This window comes from Artemia franciscana, chromosome 20 (assembly GCF_032884065.1).
Source record: "Artemia franciscana chromosome 20, ASM3288406v1, whole genome shotgun sequence".
NCBI lineage: Eukaryota > Metazoa > Arthropoda > Branchiopoda > Anostraca > Artemiidae > Artemia > Artemia franciscana.
This window is the reverse complement of record NC_088882.1, coordinates 20,037,408-20,059,178: the sequence shown is the minus strand read 5'-3', so window position 1 is coordinate 20,059,178 and position 21,771 is coordinate 20,037,408. Positions and strand designations below refer to the sequence as shown.

General features: G+C 35.2%; 1 protein-coding gene across 1 annotated transcript in view; it reads right to left on the bottom strand.

Moving 5' to 3' along the window:
- LOC136039872 (polyamine-modulated factor 1-binding protein 1-like) overlaps positions 1-21,771 on the bottom strand; it is a 74,533-nt gene that overhangs the window by 37,621 nt on the left and 15,141 nt on the right. Inside the window, exons 2-3 of the mRNA XM_065723822.1 lie at positions 14,499-15,974; positions 5,015-5,174 (exon numbers count right to left, since the gene is read on the bottom strand). Coding sequence (XP_065579894.1) covers positions 5,015-5,174; positions 14,499-15,944 — 1,606 coding nt within the window. The 5' untranslated portion in view covers positions 15,945-15,974. The remainder of the gene's footprint in view (positions 1-5,014; positions 5,175-14,498; positions 15,975-21,771) is intronic.

Genomic DNA, 21,771 nt, shown 5'->3' with positions numbered 1-21,771 from the left:
TTTATATATATAGATGTCCCGGTCGTCATTTGTGTCCCGATGTCCCGGTCTGTAATTTCGTCAGTCGACAAACATGACGTCAGTCGACACACAAACATGACGTCACTCGACAGACACACACACAGACAACTTATTTATATATATATATATATATATATATATATATATATATATATATATATATATATATATATATATATATATATATATATATATATATATATATATATATATATATATATATATATATATATATATATATATATATATATATATATATATATATATATATATATATATATATATATATATATATATATATATATATATAGCTGTTGGGGTGGCGCTTCGCGCTCCCCCCCAAGCCCCCCGCGCGCGTAAGTCGTTACGCGCCATATTAGTTACGCGCCATTATAGCTGTGTCCCTGTGTTCCACCTGTGAATAGAGATAGATATTAATATATATTTTTAACTACGTAAAAGATGCGAATATACAACATTCTTCGCTGTCCCATTGTCTGTGCATATAAATAGCATTTATATTCCCTGTGTCCCGGTCGTCATTTGTGTCCTGGTGTCCCAGTTTGTAATTTCTCTTTGAGTGTCCCGGTCGTCATATATATTCCCTGTATCCCAGTGTCCCGGTCGTCATTTGTGTCCCGGTGTCCCGGTCTGTAATTTCTATTCAAACAATCCCTGTGTCTCTGTCGCTTGTCTTCTAACCACAGAATATTTCAGCCTTTTCTTAGTGCCATGACGTCATCTCTTCTTGATGTCACAACGTCACCACAGGTTCGTTACAATAACCCTGGGAAAAACAATAATTTTCGTTTTAAGTCCTGACCTACTTAGATCGTTCTCGTGATATAAAATGTCAATGATGTTATTATCTATATATATAAAAATAAGTTGTCTGTGTGTGGATCTGTGGATCTGTGGATCAGGTGACGTCATGTTTGTCCGCATATGACGTCTGAATTATTTCACACTAATACAAAAGAAGAAAAAAAACTAAAAAAGGTAAAAACTACAAAAAAAACTAAAAAGAAAAAAAAACTAAAAAAGCTAAAAAACTAAAAAAAACTAAAAAAAGGTAAAAATCTAATAACAAAAAAAAACTGAAAAAAATAAAAAAAGGCAAAAACTACAAAAAAAAATAAAAACTAATAAAAAAACTAAAAAAGCTAAAAAACTAAAAAAACTAAAAAAAAACTAAAAAAAGGTAAAAAACTAAAAAAGAAAAAAACTAAAAAAAAGGAAAAAACTGAAAAATAAAAGAGAAAAAGAAAACTAAAAAAATATGAATAAATATATATAAAAATAAGTTGTTTGTGGGTTATGTCTGTCTGTCTGTCTGTCGAGTGACGTCGTGTTTGTCCGCATATGACGTCTGAATTATTTCACACTAATACAAAAGAAGAAAAAAAACTAAAAAAGGTAAAAACTACAAAAAAAACTAAAAAGAAAAAAAACTAAAAAAGCTAAAAAACTAAAAAAAACTAAAAAAGGTAAAAAACTAAAAACTAAAAAAAACTGAAAAAACTAAAAAAAGGCAAAAACTAAAAAAAAACTAAAAACTAATAAAAAAACTAAAAAAGCTAAAAAACTAAAAAAACTAAAAAAACTAAAAAAAGGTAAAAAACAAAAAAAAACTAAAAACTAAAAAAGAAAAAACTAAAAAAAAGGAAAAAACTGAAAAATAAGAGAAAAAGAAAACTAAAAAAAACATTAATAAATATAAAAAATATAAATATAAATATAATATAAATTAGCAATCAACAAAGCACCGAGACACAAATGACGACCGGGACACAGGGAGTATAAATGACGACCAGGACATAAGTAAAAAAAAAAAACTAAAAAAACTAAAAAAATGGTAAAAACTACAAAAAAACTAAAAACTAATAAAAAAACTAAAAAATCTAAAAATCTAAATAAACTAAAAAAGAAAAAAAGAAAAAAGGAAAAAAATAAAGGAGAAAAACAAAACTAAAAAACGCATGTATATACAGACCGGGACACCGGGATACAAATGACGACCGGGACACAGGGAATATAAATGACGACCGGGACACAGGGACACAACTACAATTGGGACGCCGGGGGGCACAGGGGGATATAAATGACGACCGGGACACCGGGACACAAGGAATATAAATGACGCCCGGGACACTCAAAGAGAAATCACAGACTGGAACACCGGGACACAAATGACGACCAGGACACAGGGAATATAAATGACGACCGGGACACAGGGACATAACTACAAAGGGGACGCCGGGGTGCACAGGGGGATATATAAATGACGATGGCGACTCAGGGAATGGTCGATTAGCAATCACCATCAACAAAGCTCAAGGGCAATCATTAGAATCATGAGGTATAGATCTGAATACGGATTGTTTTCCCATGGACCATTATATGTTGCATGTTCAAGAGTCGGTAAACCTGACAATCTATTTATATGCACAGACAATGGGACAGCAAAGAATGTTGTATATTCGCAAGTTTTACGTAGTTAAAAACATATATATATACTAGCTGTTGGGGTGGCGCTTCGCGCCACCCCAACACCTAGTTGGTGGGGGCGCTTCGCGCCCCCCCAAGCCCCCCCGCGCGCGTAAGTCGTTACGCGCCATAATAGTTACGCGCCATTGTAGTTGTGTCCCTATGTCCCACCTGTGAATATAGATAGATATATATATATGGTTTTAACTACGTAAAACTTGCGAATATACAACATTCTTTGCTGTCCCATTGTCTTTGCATATAAATAGATTGTCAGGTTTACCGACTCTTGAACATGCAACATATAATGGTCCATGGGAAAACAATCTGTATTCAGATCTATACCTCATGATTCTAATGATTATTTTTTTATTAGTTTTTAGTTTTTTTTTCTTTTTAGTTTTTTTGTCCCGGTCGTCATTTATATCCCCCTGTTTCCCCCGGTGTCCCCGTTGTAGTTGTGTCCCTGTGTCCCGGTCGTCATTTATATTCCCTGTGTCCCGGTCGTCATTTGTATCCCGGTGTACCGGTCTGTATATACATTCGTTTTTTAGTTTTGTTTTTCTCCTTTATTTTTTTCCTTTTTTTTTCTTTTTTAGTTTATTTAGATTTTTAGATTTTTTAGTTTTTTTATTAGTTTTTAGTTTTTTTTTCTTTTTAGTTTTTTTGTAGTTTTTACCTTCTTTTTAGTTTTGTTAATTTTTTTTTTTTACTTATGTCCTGGTCGTCATTTATACTCCCTGTGTCCCGGTGCTTTGTTGATTGCTAATCGAACATTCCTTTTGTCCTGGTCGCTTTCTCTTTGAGTGTCGTCATTTATTTTTTTATTTTTTAGTTCTTTTAGTTTTTACCTTTTTTAGTTTTTTTTAGTTTTTTAGATGAAAATTTTTTTTAGTTTTTTCCTTTTTTTCTTTTTAGTTTTTTATTGGTTTTTACCTTTATGTTAGCTTATTTTTCAGTTTTTTCTTTTTAGTTTTTTTTTATTTTTTATTTTTTTTAGTTTTTTACCTTTTTTTAGTTTTTTAGGTTTTTTAGTTTTTTTATTAGTTTTTAGTTTTTTTGTAGTTTTTGCCTTTTTTTAGTTTTTTCAGTTTTTTTTTTAGTTTTTTATTGGTTTTTACCTTTATTTTAGCTTATTTTTCAGTTTTTTCCTTTTTTTTAGTTTTTTTTAGTTTTTAGTTTTTTTAGTTTTTTACCTTTTTTTAGTTTTTTTAGTTTTTTTAGTTTTTTAGCTTTTTTATTTTTTTTAGTTTTTTAGCTTTTTTATTAGTTTTTAGTTTTTTTTGTAGTTTTTGCCTTTTTTTAGTTTTTTTAGTTTTTTAGCTTTTTTATTTTTTTTATTAGTTTTTAGTTTTTTTTGTAGTTTTTGCCTTTTTTTAGTTTTTTCAGTTTTGACGTCACCTGATCCAGTTTTTTCAGGTGACGTCACCTGATCCACGATCCACAGATCCACAGACAACTTATTTTTATATATATAGATAGTTTTTTTTTTTTACTTATGTCCTGGTCGTCATTTATACTCCCTGTATATATATATATAGATATATATATATATATATATATATATATATATATATATATATATATATATATATATATATATATATATATATATATATATATATATCTATCTATCTATCTATCTATATTCACAGGTGGGACATAGGGACACAACTACAATGGCGCGTAACTAATATGGCGCGTAACGACTTACGCGCACGGGGGGGCTTGGGGGGGGCGCGAAGCGCCCCCACCAACTAGGTGTTGGGGTGGCGCGAAGCGCCACCCCAACAGCTAGTATATTATAAGTATCAATCGTAAAATTAATTTAAAACAAAATACTTGCTCTTAATTTTCATTTTGACACGCTTTATTTTCGTTTTCGCATACCTTCTAACCGCTCGTATCTTAGCTCTTCATTTTCATTTTTGACACGCTAAAATTCTCGTTTTTTCGATTTCTTCAGACGATTTAGCAATGCCATTTGCTTTAGCTGCCCGATTGGTAGTCCAGGTCAGGACCGTTAATTTATTATGTTCGGACCGTTCTTTCGGTCCAATCACGTTTGATAGTTCAGATGGTCCGAAGATTCGTCATTTATGATAAATGCAAATTGTCGCTTTTTGGCCCTTATTATTGACATTATGTAACGAAAAATCCAACTAATTTTAAATTTACAGGTATTTTTCATGTTTGAACTAAAACATTAAAACTATTGCTCAGTCATCATAAATATTTTTCCAGTTTACATAATAACTTTAGCGATTCTGAACTGACATACGCTGCACGGGATTTTTTTTTTCTTTTAGAATAATATTTGTAAACTTATTTTTCAAGGACTATGAAACAAAAATAGTATGACGTGGCGCTCCGCGTCAACTAAACTTTTGCTTCTCTTTTTTAAGATTTTTGAATTGTTGTAATCCTTTGCAAAAAAAGCCAGTGACTTTAGCATTAGTTGCGCAAGTGTGCATCCGGAATAGCACCTATTCTGACATAATTTTACCTTTCTCCACACCTTCCATGGAATCCAACATTGCAGCAACTCGATGTGACGTCCGATCAAGTTCCATTTGGACAGCAGAACGCTCACGTCGCTCATGTTCTAAAGTTACACGTGCCTGTTCAGCCAGCGACCGAGCTTCTTCCCATTTCTGAGTTGTAGCCTAAAATTAAGAAATCCCTCAAGTTTGAATGACTGCTAAAGAAGCAGTTATTGTTTACAACCAGAAAAATAGTTAATGTCGGATTGCAAAACACCCATCGATGTAGTGGTGTAAGAAGAATTTCGCTTTTGGGATCAGTTACAAGAGATTAATAATAATTGAGAAATGGTGATTCAGATCTCGTCCATTGTCATTGTTGACTGGCTGCTTTTGCTACAGACTCTAGACGTAACTAGAGGAGGAGGACATTAGGGTTTGGGATGACACTTAAAAGGAATATGACATTTAGAATATCCAGTGTTCTTTTCAAGGTCAATGTTAGTTCTAATACTCGCTTTTGTTATTATTGTCCAAGAAATAAATGTCAAATATCGTTACAAAAGAAAAAAAAATCCTGCATTGTCCTGATCAGGTATGTAAGCAAGAATTCATTTCAGAAGAGGGAGGAAATATATAAATACCACAAACTGTAGAAAAATTAAGAGAAATCACAGGAAATATAATACCTTATAGCTTCTGAAGAACGGTATGGGTCTGAACCTGACCTCATGTTCTTTGCGAAGGGCACCCATATTTCGCCATCCGGTGTACACCTCAGACGCCACGTGTGCCACAAAGTTGCCCCACGCTTGGCATGCGCCACCCGGTGTACGTAATTTCTGAAAGTCGACGCACCCTCTTTCCTTCGCTACATAGCTGGTAAAACGATTTTTATATTTTGATTGACAGCTAAAGAAGCAGTTATCGTTTAAAACCAGAAAAATAATCAATGTTGGATTACAACACACCCATCTATGTAGTGGTGTAAGTAAATCTTCGAAAAATCTTTGAAAAAGCAGAAGTTGGAAATATACTCTGATCTAGGTTGAAACTGCAGTATTTCTAAGATGATGACATATTATGTGAAGTATTTTAATAGTCCAATTCTTATTCCTAAAGAAAACTGAAAAAAATTCATAGAATAAACGCCTCTCATGTATGATTTAATTTGTGTTACATGAGAAACTGGCAGTCAAGCTTCTTTTGTTTCAATGTCAAAAAATATATCACAAGAAAAGGAAATCATTTTTCACCAGACATGGTCCATCCCACATCCTCCCACAATTGTACCATTTCTTTTTTATAAAAAAAAAACCGCCAAACATCCCATAGGTTAAATCTCAACAGTGTGAGGAAATTGGACCAGAACATAATGATAGAAACAAAAGGAAAGAAGTCAATGTTACCTACATTACATTCTACTTCCACTTCTCATTTCCTACAGCGGAAACTTCTTGACATAGTAAAAGCCTTGTTTTAAATAAAATGCATTGCCTGAATCTCAATAGTGTTCTCTATCGAGTTTAATAGTTTAACATAATTCCGGCAATTAATCAGACATGGATTTTAATCCTATCAAACTAATCTCATCAGATTCGAATTGCTTATAAGTAAAAAATCATACCAGAACCACATGAAAGAACAGAGATACAATTTTAATTAGAAAAGTTTTCTTACTCTAATATTTTTAATATCAATGCTATCTCGTTTATTAAAGAGACTCGGTATGCCGTTTTAGAATACTTGAACCGAACAAAGAGACTGAATATTGTATAATTGTTATTTTTCTTTCTCTCTTTTATTTTTCTTCTTTCTCCCCTTCATTTACTTCCTATTAATAAATGTTGTCTATTCATTGTTTTTCTTTGTTCTTTCGTTATATTAGTGTTTTTTTTTCAATTTCTGATAGTTTGTGCTATATTCTGTAGATTAGATAGTGAAATACTTTGTACGGTTTTAATCATTGGGTAATCATTCATTCGTATCACAACCACAACGATATAAAAATACATTTACTATGATTTTAGACATCATCGGTGGCATAGTGAAGGATCTGGGCTGCAAAGGATGGCCAATCAGCAAATATTCAAGTTGATCTAATGAGCAGTAAAATACAAGGAGCATAGCGCTATAACAGTAAAGCAAACATTTTTTTCGGGGGGAGGGAAATACAAATAATTAAAGTAGATAATTTGCAGTGCCCATAGACTCAGAAAACTTAGAGCACACACGAAGGGGGGGGGGGGTGAGCACCCAACATAAAGGGGGAGCTCCCCTCGCTCCGTACATCCCTGCTTCAATATTTTGCTGTAAAATTTAATTTCTTTGGATATAAAAATTTACTTTGAAATCTAACCTCTTAAGATCGTTTCATGGTTGCGCTGAATCCCTTAGGGCTCTGGATCGTATCGTAATAACCAACAAATTGTTTATAAATTCATCAACCACCGAAACGTTGATATTTTACGTATCGTTTTTTCCCTAGCTTATTGAATTATATTTGCTCTATAAAATGACTATACATTATATATGTGAAAAGGGGTATCTCAAAATCATTTAAAAAAGATTTAAATAGTAATAAAGATTATCTTAATGAGTTTAAATGCATTGGTCACGCTTTTTGTAGGCCTCTATAGTTCATAGGATGTAGGGGATATCAGTCCTAATGGGGGGGCAAACATAATCCAGTATATTTACCTCAAAAACCTAAAAAATTTCGCTCATTCATTCATTCATTCTTCATTCACACTTCATACCTTTTCATTCATTCATTGATCAACCACACTTCTCGACAACAAAGGCCCTGGCGTTAGCTCTGTGAACCCTGGGTCATGATTCTCCGGTCAAAGATTATTCCACTGGTACACCATCGCTCGTATTTTACTTCCAATATCAGCTACCAAGTGTAATTTTACTATTCTCGTAGAAGTTTTAATTCCTTATTTTCGTTCTTCTGTAGAATTATAGCATTAATTTGAGATACGTCCTTTTGTTTTGGGCACGATATGCATGGTTGTAGCAGTTAAAAGTATCCTCCCTTTAAAGAGACGATGACCAACTTGGCTACTACAGAGGGTAACACAGCCCCTTAAAGCGCTCCTGACCTTTGCAAAAAAGTAGGACTTAATCTATGAAACAAGCAATGGCTTTTGATCAAGACAAAACCCAAGAAACCTCACAAATCCGTTTAAGTTTCTATTAAATCTGTTGGTCATAAGCAGAAGAATAAGTTCAACTTACAAAAAAATGAAGCAAAAGTCTACCTGTTGGTTTGAATGAGCCTATCGGTATTTTCAATTCCAAGGATGCAATTAGTTCAATTCACTGACCGCATTTAATATAATTCATGAAGCTGAGCCTAACTTTTCTTCTCGATTCGTTATTACACAAACAAATGTCAAGCAACGAGAAAAAAAAAAATTGAACATCCACCTGAGGCAAAATAAAAAGCAGCTTTGTACCCAGATGGAGTAGGAAGAGGTCATAAGAAAGGATTTAAAGGAGACTGGAAATTCTTGGGAGGGATAGAGTGAAGCTTTGGGTAGTTTGGGATGGAGGACAGTGAAAGTATGGATTTGAGATAACACATAACTGTTCTCAAAATTATTATAAACTGATTAGAAATTGCAAAAAATACATATAAGTTTTGATATAGGTATAGCCTAAATATACGAAATGTCCAAAAACTATAAAAGAAACACATGCGTGGGGTATATATCAAATAAAAATTTGTTATTTTAAGCAATAATGGCAACGTTATATAGCAACCAATATTTTTCTTTCTGAGGGAATATGTTTCTGGTATTTATTACGAAAAATTTAGGAATATTTATGAAAATAAACCTGTACCAAACTACAACCACCCCGTGCTTCTGTTTTTAACCTTAAGATTATCGATTTTTCGGGCTGCGAGACAAATTCAATTAAGTTTATGTATACCATAGATGTCAATTCTGAGGCGCAAAGGGGGCAGTTGCCCATCCCTCAATAATTTGGAAAATATAATTTATTAAATAAGCCAAAAATTATAATTGGCAAGAAACTAGTTTCTGTGCTGCCATTTTTTGTCAATTCGGTATCTTTAATTAGACAGCGTTCTTGCGCTGTCTATAATTTTTGTTTCGGATTTGGCCCGCTAATATCAATGCTATATATTAATATGAATCGACGTACCCAGAAAGAAATCAATTTAATACAAATCATAAACAACATTTCAATAAATCACGTATATTATAAGTTTAGTAAAACAAATTAAATCTTAGAGTCAAAATCAATTCAAAATTACAAACAAGCAAATGAATAATGCGATACCCGGGGCTATTAAATTAGAGCTTGGTTCGATTATTAGATTAGGCATCCTGTTCTGGGTGTGGGGTTGGGTGGAGGGGGAATATGTACTGCTGCATTAGTGATGAATCTGGCTGAAAAAACCAAGTGTATATGACATTCACCTTCACCCACCCAAAAGCCTGTTTAGGCTATAATACTGTGGTCTGCAGTAGCTCGTTGCTGACAATTTTAGTAAAAGCCGAGCATCAGCAATTGAATTTATGTTTGTTTAATGTGTTTACTGTTTATAATGCACTTCGTAATCTTTTTAAATTCACCATGTAGCGTATTTGTTAACTAGTTACTTGTCTTCACAACCCGCTTGAAAAGCACCTACTTCAATAGCACCCCGTCTTGCACCCAATAGAATACTGTTGCTAGGTCCCTAATAAAACATCAATTGGGTTTTACAACAAAATATAATTTAAAGTGATATTGGATGGACTTCAAAAATAGGAAAAAGAGGGATGCTTATTTTCAATATCCGGTTTTATTGAGCATAAGTCAAATTGCGGATGTACCAAAAACCAAAAAAACATAATAAACGCATTTTAAAATACGCGCTTTCATGCTGTGTAGTGGAAATATGCTAAAGAACATTATGACAATGGCCTTAAAAAAGTAATGAAAATGAGATGTACGAAACAGTTTAAAGTCTAATTTCCTTTTGGTACAGAATGAATTAAACTAAATCAGACGAAAAAATCTAAATAAAGTTTTATTACAAGAAATAGCCAATCATGTGCTGGTCTGCAGTGTAGGCTTTGATTTGTAAAAGTCTCGGCAAGTCTTCGGCAAACATGGCCAAACCAGGAAAAGGGGTGGCGTCGAATGATAGTTGTGATGCCGTGCTTCTGGTCACATCGTTGGCGGATGATCGTATTTGGGACTCAGTCACTGAGATGTAACCCCAGTATGATCCTCAGGCATCTGTGTTGAAAAGTGTTGAGGGTACGTGCCTCGGTGACTTTTAAGGGCCACGTCTCGCAGCCACACAGTAAGCTCGATCAGACTAGGGCATCGTAAATACAAATTTTTGTTTTCAGTTGATTTCCTCCTTTTTCCATAGCGGCTTCCACAGCTGTGCAAAGACAGCGGAAGCTGATGCACTGCGACATTGGATTTCTTCGCTACATCCGCCGTTGATGTCGATGTACGATCCGAGGTACTTGAATTTATTGGCGACTTCAATCTGCCTTTGTTTTAGGGTTATAGTGGTAGAGTTATAGAATCTTTAATGCATCGAACAAAAGCCTTTACGTTCATTAGTTCGGAATCACTCAGTGTGTGTATAGTTTCAACAAAAACGTAAAGAAAAAACATTGGTACTCCTGTATTATCCAGAATACACTCTTCAATTCTGTATTATCCAGAAGTGATGTTAGGTCAATCATAATGAAATATGCAAAATGTGATGAAAAAATAATGCCTAAGAAACTTAATTATGGAAACTACGACAAAGAATTATGGAAAGGAGACCGCCCAGAACGCATTATATTAAATACCTAACCTAACCACCTCAATACATTAAATATTTAATTAATAAATACTTGCTTCATTTTTCTCACTAAGACTAACCTAATTATAACCGATTGCCGACAGACGAACCAGTTTTTCTCAGAGCAAACTTCTTGAGTGTGTTCTGGATAATATGCAAGCACCAAAACATTTCCTTGCCATAAGTTTCGGATTTTAAAGGAGAGGAATGTCGTTTGTACTTATCTTGTATTTCTTCCGTATTGTGACACCCCCCCCCCCCCCCTGTGTGAAGGTGTATACGGATAACAAAGAAAAGGTTATAGATTAAATATTTGGGTGATTAAAGAATTTTACATTCATATCCATGAATATGATACGAGAAATAGGAATAAATTGGCGATTGAGCTCAAGAGTAGCACAAGACCAGGATTTCGATTACAGTTTTTTGAAACAGCAGTCTGGAATTCTCTACCAGTGAGCATCAGGGCGGCTGAACATCTTCTAGCATTTAAGAGAAAGTTAAAAGATTATTTAATAAAGAATGGTTGAATTTGTATTTATTTGTGAGGAGATAGGAGGTGGTAGGGAGGTCTGGTTGGTTAGGGGTGGTAAGGAGGAGTGGGTGGATGGGTGGTACCGACGGAGTAGAATTGTAGAGATTTTTCTTTGAGTGAGAGAGAGAGAGAGAGAGAGAGAGGATATTGTGAAGGAGATTGATCTTTCTTTTTTTTTGTGGTATGTTTTTTTGTTTTGTTGTTTTTTTGTTAGCTATCTATTACTTTATTTTTTGGTGTGTTTAGAAAATGGTTAATTTTTACTATTTAATTTTTGCATGCCAACAAAAACGTATGTTTTTCCATCAGTGCAGTAGATGTGTAATGTAAGGAGTTGTAATTGTGTTTATTAGTAAAGTATCGTATCGTATCGAAGAAAAGGTGAGAAAATTGGTTTTTCCAGAGCCTCTTCCGAATTTTTAGCAAAATATCAGTTCATACTTCAAGCAGATTTTTATGAGCAGTCCTATATTGTTTTGCATCACGATATATAAAAATAAAATTTGTTGCAAAACCAAATTCACACCTAAAACATTTTATATCAAATAGTTCGCAGTAACGAACAGTAGATAAGGAGCGACTCACCTTAATGGCAACCGAAATAAAAAAATTGATATAAAGAGATCAGGCACGTACGCAGGAATTTTTTTTTTCGGGGGGTGCCCAAAACCTTCGAAACAGCAGATACAAAGTAACACTTTTTTATTTAGTAACTAAATAAATGTAAAAAGCACGTATATCAGAAAATACAGATTAACTTTAATCTGTAGTATTGTAGCGGATGGGGGGAAGGAGACTGAAGCCTCAAAAGTACGTTTAAGTCTAAGGTTATGTTCATAGCAATTTAGAACCCGTGATTAATCTATTATATCCCACTGAAAGGAAAATTTTAGGGTTAATAGTGCAATACGGGTGCTGTGGGGGGGGGGGTATTTCTTCTATTGCGAAAACGTCGATTTTAATGAAAAATGATAGTTTCCAAAATTGATCCAATAAAAGCTGTACTTTATACTGAAAAGGGGGGATAAACGCCCTAATACCAAGGATAATTCTATTTTGCTGTGGAAAGCAAACTCTCTTTACAAAAAAAAAAAATAATAACAGTACAATCGCTAATTACTTCAAAGAGGGTAAAAAGTTAGACAGGAAATTGGTTAATAATTGGGCAGTGACTTGTCCAGATAATTGCATGCTGTAAAATCCCAAAAAAAGGCTTTACACATGTATCTAGATTCTTAATAAATGTCCTACTTTTGCCAGAAATCCCTAGAAACAATGGGGAAATTAAACATTTCACAAAATTTCTGGGGGGGGGGGCGGGCTCGAAACCCCCCCCCCCCCCCTAGGTACGAGCCTGAAAGAGATACATAAAACACTTGGCTTATTATGCTGATTCCAATATATAAGAGTCATTGAGTTAGTGTTACCCATCAAAGGCCAAGATCCTGAGAAAATTGGCTTGATTTCCAAAAAAAGGGGGGACATCCCCGAAAAGTCAAGAAATCTACTTGAAAATCATATGAAATTTTATTAGTGTTGCCCATCAGATTCAGCGAATCAGAGAACCCTACTGTAGGGGTTTCAAAACCTCCAACAGCAAAAATGTAGAATTTTTTTTTGCCAGATGATAGGTCACGGCTGCGTAATCGTATCGACCCAACGGTTCTAGAAGATCAGAAGAGGGCCATTTGAACAAAAATTGAACTTTCTACTGCCCTCTTTAAGTTACGAAAACTTATAGGACAACTAGCCCCCCTACCATACCCCTTTCCCCCCAAAGGTCGCACACCCAAAATTTCGAGATAGCCATTATGTCAAGCACAGTTGAAAAGCCTAATAGCTATACATTTGGGGATAAGATGACCCCCCACAGCCTCTGGGGAAAGATCTGTAAATTATGAAATTTGCCCACTGCTTACGAATAGTATTTGTTACTGGGAAATACACAGACATTTCTTGGGGGAGGGGGTAAATTGTCTGCAGGGGTGATTTTCCATGGGGAGGGAAGTTTCAGGGTGGATCAGGAGGGATGAAGTTTCCACGGAAAATTTACAATGAAGGGTTTGCCAGAAATCATATACGGAATTATTTTTATTTGTCTTACTTCATCATTGTTGACTCAATTTTACATGTGGAGACGTCAAGAGCATTGTCAAAGGGAAATTTTCACCGGGTTAGAATTATCCAGAGGAGCCTTTCGCCGAGAGGGGGGGGGGAGTCTTTCACGAGAAAAATTATCCATGGATGGAAAGATTTCCGGTATGATTTAAAAAACGAGCAGAAATTAAAATCTTTTTCGAATAAAAGTGTGCTAAGAAGGAATTTGCAGGCGGAATCATCCGTAAGAAATTTTACAGGGGAGATTTTCAGTGACAATGGTATTGTGCATGCGGAATTTTCTTGACAGGGAGGGGGAGTGGGTTGGCATTTACATGGAAAGATTTTCCGTCGCGAGGACTTTACACGAAAGAGGGGCCGATTTTCCTGACATTATTTTAAAAAAAAGATCAGAAATTAAATTCAAAGAAAAATAACTTTTTTCAACTGAAAGTAAGGAACCCAGTCAAATATTAAAACGAGAAAAATGATTCCGTAAATGAGGGGGGGGGACTTGTCCCTCATCAATACCTCGCTCTTTACACTAAAGTCTGACTGTTTGCCCCAATTCATTTACGTGTGAATCCTGAAAAACGAGGGTCGTTTAGAATAAAAATCTTGAGGCAACCCCAATTAAATATGTAATAATTTCTGTTCGTTGTTCCTTACTTTCAGTTAAAAAAAAAACTTTTTTTTATTTAATATATGTGTAAGATGATTTATACAAATATCAGATTTTTAGGAAGTAACAAATATGTATACTTGATTACGACGAACCATAACAAAATCGTGGTAATTTCTTTTTCATAAGACCATGCTACTGATTATAAGCATGGAGGTAGCTAAGGCCACAAGGGTGGATGGTACCATTCCAAAGAAACCACAAAGAAGCTGACAGACAACTGTTAATTTACTCCTTAAAAATCTGGCCAATTGCCTTTCCCCGTTCCCCAATCAAATCCCCTAGCAATGGCCATAGCCATATACACAGAAGAAATAAACGAAAAATAGGAAACGAAAAAGAAAATAAATGGTGAATATTTACCTGAAGTTCTTCCCGAATCTTTGTATATTTTTCTAGTGTTACATCATTTTCATCAAAAGAGTTAAGACGTTCCGTTAGTTGCTTTACCTGATGTGCAAGCCCTTCAGCCCGTTTAGATTCGTTTTTAAAACGTGTCTCCAGATCCCTATCCAGTATGTCGACTTGGACATCCTTACTATCAAAAAACTTAACTTCATCAGGGGTTGAACATTTAGAACATATAGTTGCACCAGCGTCAAGATCATACCCATAAAGAATAGTTTGCGTTTCCGTTTCATGACATATGAGAGTCTGTTTTCTGTTGGGTACGGTGGATCGGATGTTACGGGTCACGGATCGCTTTATCTCAACTTTGGTGGGCGGATGATCGACAGTTTTATTTTTCCTTGGAAGGGTGGAGTAAGCTGAAGACGACATTAAATTGGGCATGACCTCACGTTTTGTGGTTTTCGCTGCATCCGATTTGGTAACTTGCTTAGGAACTTCTTTTGAAGGCTTTGAAACTTCAGCTTTATGTTCAGGTTTAACTTTTCGACGCGGCAGTGTCGCAAACTTATCAGCTGCTGCCTTTACAACCTCTTGCTTGGTCCTTGCTTCATAGCCTATATCCAAACGCATAGGACTGGGCTTAACAACCGTCGTGAATGGCTTGCGATCGGTTTTCGGTCGGGCTCGAGTCCCTATAGGGCTATCCCGTGAGCCTTCACTTGGCAGTGGGCTAGCAGAGCTACGGCCTGGACTATTATAGCCGCTTTTTGACCTTGTAGGTAACGGAGATGTTTCCATGAGGCGGGAACGCACTAGCCCAGGGCTTGGTTGTGGAGTATGACTGCTACGCAAATTAAAAGAGGAGCGCTGGGCAGATCGAACTAGAGGACTTTGAGGCTTGAGATCTGCTTGCACTTTAGAAGGTGTGCTTTTAGCGGGTGTCGACTGAAATTCAACCCCAGTTACACTAGAAATTGTTCTCCGTCTTGGATCACTTCTTCTTAGAAAATTCTTTTCTTTTCTAGGCAAACGACTTTGTAAATTCACGTTTTCTAGTCCAGTCGAAAGTGTTGAGACTTTTTTATCGAGAGTTGATGTTTCGTCATTTGTCTGATACTTCACTGCAGTAACAATTTCTTCACCATTAGCTTCGCTTAAGGTAATTCTACAATATTCATTATACCCTTTTTCAGATCCTTCACTTAAAGACGGATATTCGTCTGGTGAATTTTGCTCAAGTCGTCCAAAATGTTCATTCCACGAGTGCAGTTCTTCTGACGGCACATTAGCGACAAACTTATCGAACTGTAATGCTGCATTAAAATTCTCTTCACTAATTGGAGTTGGTAGATAATCCTCATTTTCATCACCAACAAATACTTCTGATTCAACTAAATTACTTAAACTGAGATTCATCTGAGGAAATCTGTGACTTCTTGATGCAAAATCGACTTCCATTTTGAGATTCTGAAGATGCTTTCTTTTAACCTGAAATTTGAGAGAATTAAAAAAAAGACCTAAAATTAATGGTTATGAACCAGCAACAGCTCTCGAGAATAATTGTTTTTGTATTCTCTTTCTTTATCTCTCTCTTTTTAAGTGAATATTTATCTTATTCAATGCAATTTTAAAGTCCAACATCCAAAGAACCCCAGTGTTTTTTTTTACAGTTTAAACCTTACCAGAATAGTGAGATATTTTCCAATTTTACCAACGTTCTGCACTCTTTGTTAGTTCAGGAGGAAACATGCCTGCCACATCTTCCCCTGTCTGTATCTGTCTCTAATAAGGCAAGATAATGTTTGTTTGTCATAATATTTCCTTTTCTCCAGCTTAATCGCCTCATGATGATGATCAAGTTTGTTTAGGCAAGCTAAATCACATAGACACAAAAAGACAGGTATCTCTTGACAAGATATGGTTTATTCTTGAATGTTTATACAATTCCCGAAGGAAATATCGGGAAATAATCTTGATTTCAAAAAAGGCCAAGTGGCTTTTCATTTGGTTTAAACATAACAGTGAGCAACGGAGCTGAAACAAAAGGGGAAGTACCCACCCCCCAAAAAAAACGGAGTTGTAAGCCTTCTCTAGGACAAAGGCTTGAAAAGAATGTTCAGATCACCAGAGTTTACCCTTTTTACACTGATGTCACCTACACTAGATTTAATGAGTTAATCCAGTGTATCAGTCTGTCCTAAGAAAGGGGGATTGGTACATTGAAACATACGAAGGAGGAGGTTAAACAGCCCCCAAAAAAATCACCACAGCAAGCAAACTCCAGAAAAAATTTATTTATTATTCAAAATCCAGTGCAGTACTATATTGTCCACTTGACCAAACAGATAGAAAAAGGAATAGAGGCCAGGTTCTCACTAGATGGTGTCGTGTTTTGTTTCATTACAGAAATTCCGTTCCGAAGTTTAGTCTCACCCTGGGCTAAAGAAAAAAAAACCTGAACAGAAAACTTTTCTCTATTCTTTTTTCCAGGCGGTATTTTCATCCAAGGACACCACTCCTCGATATCATGTTACACAATGGTGTTAGCACTCACGGTCCGAGTAAGGCGAAAAAGGGAAAAATCCTTTTGCTAAAAAAAAAAGAAAAAAAAATTGGAGTTGAACCCAAGATTCTCTGGTGAAAAGCCAGAGCTGGTAGTCCTTAGGCTAGGAGCTGTTCCTAGTCATCAGAAGGACCTTGGGTTCAACTTCAATATCAGCGGCAATTTTTTCAAGCAACTCTTTATTTAGTAGAAATTGGAAGTCAAGGGCTTCGCTTGTAGTTTTCATTTTAATCTGGACTCAGTTATGCTTGCCGGATGTTCAGCGCTGGTAGTCAGTTTGTATATTAGTTATGTATATTTTCTTAGCGCATAAAAAATATGACCTGCTTAATTGTTATTCCAGGTTATTTGATTCAGGTAATCCTATCTACCTTGGTTCTACTGCCCTAGAAATGACGCATGGACGGATACTTGACAGACATATCTATTAACAAATGAAATAACATCATTTTTATAGAATCCTAACAGGGGGGGGGGGGGATTAATGCCAGGTTTGCTTCTCACTCAATTGGACTATCTGTCTTGGCTTTTTCTAGTATTAGCCTTGACTTGATGCCCACAACTATTCCATTCTAATTCAGATTTGGTTCGAGTAAAAGGTACCCATCCACAGACTCTGTTATGAAGCTACGCAGGCAAGATTTCCCTTCTAAGAATAGGAATAGCGAAAGGGGCCAGTATCGGAATGGAGACCCGCATCCGTCTCAAAACCCCAAAGCCGATGAAAGAGGAAGGCTACTCTAGCGACAAAATTCTACAGCAATTTATTACCTTGCTGTTTAAAAACAACCTATGGCTTTATTGTATCATGCACAAAATTATTATAGGAAACATATCACCTTTAAGAAGAGTAAAGTCCAAACCAAAGTTCAAAACTAAGATAGAAACCGCAATGATCCAAAGTTAAGTCGCGGTTATTACATTCAGTGAATTTCGCACGACGAAAACGATAAAAAATACATCCGTGAGAAAATTGGATGACGGTTATGAAGATTATAATGCAAGGAGTGTCAATCATATATAATGAAACAAATACAACTAATGAACAGTTTCACTTCTTCATCGACAAACACATCAATTTTCTTTTTTCGATCCCAGAAAAATACACAGTGAAAAATAACCAACTTTTATATATTTTCAGATAGTATCGTAAGAAATGACGTTATATCTGCAAACAGGGGGGGGGGCAAATTCCCGTTACTGATCATGGTAGGAGTCGTAAAACATCATCCACAAAGCAGTTAAGAAGTATCCCATCCTTCAAACTTGGCGTCTTTGGCTTGACTCTTAAACATGGGATGCAACCCCATAAATAGCCCATGTAATCCCAAAAATAGCCCAATAAGAGCCCATAAATAGCGAGAGCGTGGAGGAAAAAATAACAAACGCAAATTTAAGAGTGTTTTAATTCATAAGAAGTAGGTATTCAAATAAAAATAAACTTGAAAAACCAAACCTTATTAACTTTTTTTCAAAAAACTGTTGTACCAAATTGGATACACTATTCAGCCAATCATTATTGTTTTTAGTTTATGGCATTTTATAGTAAATTAAAAACCTTCACTGTCCCAGATTTCTTAAAAAAAAGTGAAAGAAGACATTTTCACTTCAAATTTTAGTACCATCAGAATCCATGGGGAATATCCATTTAAAAGCACACAGTACGATCCAGTTCTTATTAGTACTCAGAAACAAAGTGCCTTCCCACCCCCCATTTTAGGACCAATTGTTATAAAAAGGATTTTAACTTTCAGCAAGTAACAAGATAATTAAAGCCCCGTTTTTCTGTTTATTAAAAAAATGAAATAAATTGCCTTGTTTGAGGAATCTTCCCTACAAGAAAAAAAAAAAAACATATTCCGTACCTGCCACACCTAAGACAATCGCTTAAAGTAAGGAGAGGGAGCGACTTCGCCCTTTCCTCAAATTAAATAAAAAAAACAAGTTTTTTTAACTGGAAGTAAGGAGCGACATTAAAACTTAAAACGCACAGAAATTACTTCGTATATGAAAGAGGCTGCTTCCTCATCAACACCCCGCTCTTTACGCTAAAGTTTGACTTTCTCTCAATTCTTCTTTTTAAAACAGTAAAAAACTTTAGCGTAAAGAGCAGGGCGTTGATGAGGAAGCAGCCTCTTTCATATACGAAGTAATTTCTGTGCGTTTTAAGTTTTAATGTCGCTCCTTACTTTCAGTTAAAAAAACTTGTTTTTTTTATTTAATTTCTGAACGTTTTTGAATCAATGCATGTTTTGATTTTGGCTCTCCGCAGAGGAATAATCAAAACGAAATTTGCATATTTTTTTTTTGGCTTAATAACTTTCTCATAATTTTGATCGAATGATTTTGAGAAAAAAAGAGCGGGGGACGAAACCTAGTTGCCCCCCGATTTTTTGGTTAATTAAAAAGGCAACTAGAACTTTTAATTTTTTACGAATCTTTTTATTGGTAAAAGATTTACGTAACTTATAAATTAGCTTACGTAAAGAACTTTTGTATTCTCATGTTTTTATTACATATATGAGGGGATTCGCCCCATCGTCAGTACCTCGCTCTTTACACTAAAGCTTAAATTTTATCCCAATTCATTAAGAATGACCCCCTGAATCACAAAAGCCGTCGAATAAGTAGTTGAAATTATTGAAAATACTTTAGCGTAAAGAGCGAGGTATTAGAAGGAGGTGAGCCCCTCATATGGGTAATAATTTCTGTTTGTTTTAAGTTTTATTGCTGTTCCTTACTTCCAGCTGAAAAAGCTTTTTCACTTTTATTTTTTAATTGTTTTTTTTTTTTAAATAATGCTAGTAGCATATATCCTGCTCTCCCTTCATGCAAATTTTCTTCTCCCATTACAAATTCTCTAAGGAAAGTTCCCCCAGCATATCCCCCTCTTCTCAACCCCTCCCCCAAACCAAAAAAAAATACTCCTGAAAACGCCTGTATACTTCCCAATAACCATTACTATATGTACGCACAGGTCAAAGTTTGTAACTTGTTGCCCCTCCCACGGGGACTGTGGGGGAGTAAGTCGTCCCCAAAGACATAGTTATAAGGTTTTTCGACTACGCTGAATAAAATGGCTATCTCAGAATTTTGATCCGTTGACTTTGGGAAAATAATTAGCGTGGGAGGGGGCCTAGGTGCCCTCCAATTTTTTTGGTCACTTAAAAAGGGCACTAGAACTTTTCATTTCCGTTAGAATGAGCCCTCTTGCAACATTCTAGGACAACTGGGTCGATACGATCACCCCTGGGAAAAAGAAAAAAAACAAAAAAACAAATAAACACGCATCCGTGATCTGCCTTCTGGCAAAAAATGCAAAATTCCACATTTTTGTAGATAGGAGCTCGAAACTTCTACAGTAGGGTTCTCTGATACGCTGAATCTGATGGTATGATTTTCGTTAAGATTCTATGACTTTTAGGGGGCGTTTCCCCCTATTTTCTAAAATAACGCAAATTTTCTCAGGCTCGTAACTTTTGATAGGTAAGACTAAACTTGATGAAACTTATATATTTAAAACCAGCATTAAAATGCGATTCTTTTGATGTAGCTATTGGTATCAAAATTCCATTTTTTAGAGTTTTGGTTACTATTGAGCCGGGTCGCTCCTTACTACAGTTCGTTACCACGAACTGTTTGATTCAGCGATTCTTACAATTCTTTTTTATAATTTCGTAGCATTTTTTCGATAATTCGCTGATTTTAGCTAACTCTCTTTCCTTACCAACATCATTTTTTACGAATTTTCCTCACTCCCTTTCCTCACCAACATAAATCTTTACGAATACGCCGTCATCTCAAGCAGCGTTGTTGGACCTATGTGATTGTATGGATGAGTAGGGTTAAGGCCTCATTCAAGTGCTGGTCTATATTAATCACTAATTTAGGAAAACAGTCTTCCTTTTCTCCTTCTGTCTTTTTTTTTTTTTTTTTTTTTTTTTATGTGTTTGTGCTGTTGCATTGGTGATTTCTCTTTTCATAATAATATAACATTGAGGACCTTTCTAAAATTATCTACATGGCTGAACAGTATCTATAGCATGAGAATACTGGTAACATACATTGTTTGTTTAGATTCATAAGAAAATCATGTAGCATTGCATTAAAGTTGAGGGATGTTTTCGAGACTAAGTTGGAAGTCTATTTTAAGCTTGACATGTTATGTCAGATTCAATGGAATTCGTATTCCATTCGTATTTCCATCTCAGCAACATTTGATGTTTTCCATTTATGCTTTTAATTAGTGTTCCATTTGATTTTTTGACATAATTGCCAAATAAAACTGGAAAAATTAAGACAAATATGCTCCTGTATTAAGCTAAAAAAAACAACAGAAAAACAAAAACAAAAATTGAGAGGTTTGATACTTTTAGAATATATTCTATTTACTTCAATAATATATATACCAACTAATCAAAGCCCCTTCAAACAACAAGAATTAAAAAGCGAAAAAATCAGTACATACACCTTTGCGAGGACTGGAGAAAATAAGTCCGATTACCAGCGTCTCCTCCTAAAATAAAACTTCTCCCGAAAGCTTCATCTCAGTCCCCCATCCTTGGGACAAAACAAGGTATACTTTATTCCAATCAAAGACCCAAAAAATTGGCCCATTTTCTGGCTCTTTAGCACCTCTCCCTCGTCCAACAAAAATTTAAAGCCACTTGGCCTAGTTACTCCCGATATCCTGCACAATGTTTCATTGGTACAGATAACACT